This window comes from Limulus polyphemus, unplaced genomic scaffold (genome assembly GCF_000517525.1).
Source record: "Limulus polyphemus unplaced genomic scaffold, Limulus_polyphemus-2.1.2 Scaffold4982, whole genome shotgun sequence".
Classification (NCBI taxonomy): Eukaryota; Metazoa; Arthropoda; class Merostomata; order Xiphosura; family Limulidae; genus Limulus; species Limulus polyphemus.
The window spans coordinates 20,807-23,894 of record NW_013670592.1 but is presented as its reverse complement, the minus strand read 5'-3'; the positions used below and the strand labels follow the sequence as shown (position 1 = coordinate 23,894).

At 34.1% G+C, this 3,088-nt stretch overlaps 1 protein-coding gene across 1 annotated transcript in view; it reads left to right on the top strand.

Moving 5' to 3' along the window:
• Window positions 1-450: 450 nt before the first annotated feature.
• The window catches only part of LOC106471950, a gene marked incomplete at its 3' end in the record, with an annotated part of 19,089 nt that continues 16,451 nt past the window's right edge, over window positions 451-3,088 (top strand). The window contains exon 1 of the mRNA XM_022400562.1: window positions 451-662. Coding sequence (XP_022256270.1) covers window positions 451-662 — 212 coding nt within the window. The remainder of the gene's footprint in view (window positions 663-3,088) is intronic.

Sequence of the window (3,088 nt, the reverse complement as noted above, 5' to 3'; positions counted from 1 at the left end):
AACCTAGATCGTAGTCTGACTTCTCAATGAGTCCTGAACTAAAGGTTCTTATATAACCCACTTCGTCACAATTGATGCTACACAACCTAGATCGTAGTCTGACTTCTCAATAATCCCTGAGCTATAGGTTTTTATATAATCCACTTCATCACGGCTGATGCTACACAACCTAGATCGTAGTCTGACTTCTCAATGAACCCTGAACTATAGGTTCTTATATAACCCACTTCATTATTATTAATTATTATACATTTAATGGGATATTATTTTTGATTTTCTTGTTTGCACTCGATAAATGTTTCATATAAATTAGCTTATTAACTAGATCACTTTTTGTGTGTGTACTTGTGACCAAACAGTCTATTTCAAATCCATTTAATACTGACTTCCAGTGAGAACAAAGAAGTAACTGACGTGCTAGCCCGAGTAAAATCGGCAACATCCGAACGTATGTCGGATATGCCCGAAGGTGAGGAAGGTTGGCGATCGTATTACGAGCACCCTTTAACAGCAGCAACTTCAGCCATGTTGAACATCAATGGTGGCGGGGAAGAACATAATACAAGTATGGGATTGCTATATGAATACTACAAACTTCCACCAATGGAGAAAGGAGAAAAGACTTTACTGGAAAAATACGCATCTCTTCCCGAGATGTGGAGGTAAGAAATACGTCATAAAATGTTTATAATGTGCAGTTTTAGACAGGTCAGAAGATACTTAATATTATATTTATGTTAAGGAGGTAACAAGATACTTAGCATGTTGTCTATTATATAGGTAAGAGAGGGTGACAGGTAACAAGATACTCAGTACTGTATTTATATTAAAGAGGTAGACAGGTCAGAAGATATTTAGCATGTTGTCTATTATATAGGTAAGAGAGGGTGACAGGTAACAAGATACTTAGTATTGTATTTATATTAAAGAGTAGACAGGTCAGAAGATACTTAGCATCTACTACCTGTCACCCTCTCTTACCTATATAATAGATGCTAAGTATCTTCTGACCTGTCTACTCTTTAATATAAATACAATACTAAGTATCTTGTTACCTGTCACCCTCTCTTACCTATATGGCAAGATACTTAGTATTGTATTTATATTAAAGAGGTAGACAGGTCAGAAGATACTTAGCATGTTGTCTATTATATACGTAAGAGAGGGTGACAGGTAGCAAGATACTTAGCATCTATTATATAGGTAAGAGAGGGTGACTGGTAACAAGATACTTAGTATTGTATTTATATTAAAGATGTAGACAGGTCAGAAGATACTTAGCATGTTGTCTATTATATAGGTAAGAGAGGGTGACAGGTAACAAGGTACTTAGTATTGTATTTATATTAAAGAGGTAGACAGGTCAGAAGATACTCAGTACTGTGTTTATAATACAGAAAAGACAGGTGAGAAGTTAGTTAGTGTTGTGTTTGTAATAATTGGTGGTAGAAAAATATCTATAACAATAAATTAGACAGGTTAAAAGATACTTAGTATAAAATTTGTCTTATGTAGTTGGACAGGTGAAGATGCATTTTCCAAGTTCGTGCCCCATGTTGATTAATTAGATTGAGGTCTGGAGAATGTGGGAAGTGCTCGTCTATTTTGTCATTGTGGATGGGAGCACTGTTGTCTCGGGGTTACTATACATGAAGCATTGTTGGATGTACTTGATTACTGTGCTATTCATTCTGCCTTCCTAGTAACATAAGACTGAATTACAGAAGTAAGACAGATGGAAAAGAACGAAGTTTCCAAAGACTGCCGCTCTACTAGGCAATTCGCCTTTGTTTGTTCATCAGTTAAATATGGTCTTGAGAGCTGACTTCTATGCACACTGGAGTCTTGGGAAACGTTTGTTTAATAATGACTTTACCAACCTACACAGGAACTTGGTATTTATGATATCGAACAATATAAGTAAATATGGTCAGAATGTCCATCAAACTGACGATGGAAGTAGTAGTTTCAAGGGGAACACAGTATTGGAACACAGTTTTAGACATCATGTGTAGCATATTGAAGACAGAGAAAATAGTTTCTATGGCAACATGAGACTTGGTTTCAGTTATCATCACCAGTATATTGCCTATTAAAAAAATAGTTTTTAGGGCAACACGGGACTTGTAACATGGCAAGGTTACAAATTCAAAGCACTAAATACTCAAACGATCAAAGTTTGTAAGTACACAACTTAAAAACTTTATATTGAGACCGTGAACAGACAGGCGATAGTTTCTATGTTAATCACGTCATCCTCAGGAGTGTAAGATCAAGACTCGGTTACAAACCACTTGTACCAGAACAACTAGCCATGCGACCCGTAGTACTACATAACATATATATACAGCAGAACCTAAAGAAGGTCGCGCCATCTACATACTTCCTGACCTTTCATCTTTATTCAAGATATAATAATTATTTTTACTGTGTTTAATTATTTCTACAGATTCTCTGATATTTCTAGAAGGTATCGTCTTTCATGGTCGGCCAATGCGGAATTTTTGACATTTCTCTTGTGTTCGTTTATTTAAAATTTAAATGTTCTTTTAGTTTGACCGATGTATAACCAACCACATTCACATTCAATTTTATAAATTCAAGTTTTTTCGTTACATTTATTACAACTTTAGTTTTATCTAATATCTTACTATTTTGATTTAAAGGCTTATAAATCGTAAAATGATTTGACATGATAAACCTGGAACGTATGAAAAAAATAGCATTTACATTTATATTTTATCAAAAGTTGATCTTAGCTTAACTTTTTGATCGTCATTTGTAATTCCACTGAAATTTATAACGGTTCTATCAATAACTTTATGTAAAATACTTCTATCTAGTGCTACATATTCAAATAATAATAACGGTTCTATCAATAACTTTAGGTGAGAAACCTCTGTCTAGTGCTACATATTTAACTAATAATACCGGTTCTATCAATAACTTTAGGTGAGGAACCTCTGTCTAGTGCTATATATTTAACTAATAATAACGGTTCTATCAATAACTTTATGTGAGGAACCTCTGTCTAGTGCTATATATTTAACTAATAATAACGGTTCTATCAATAACTTTATGTGAGGAA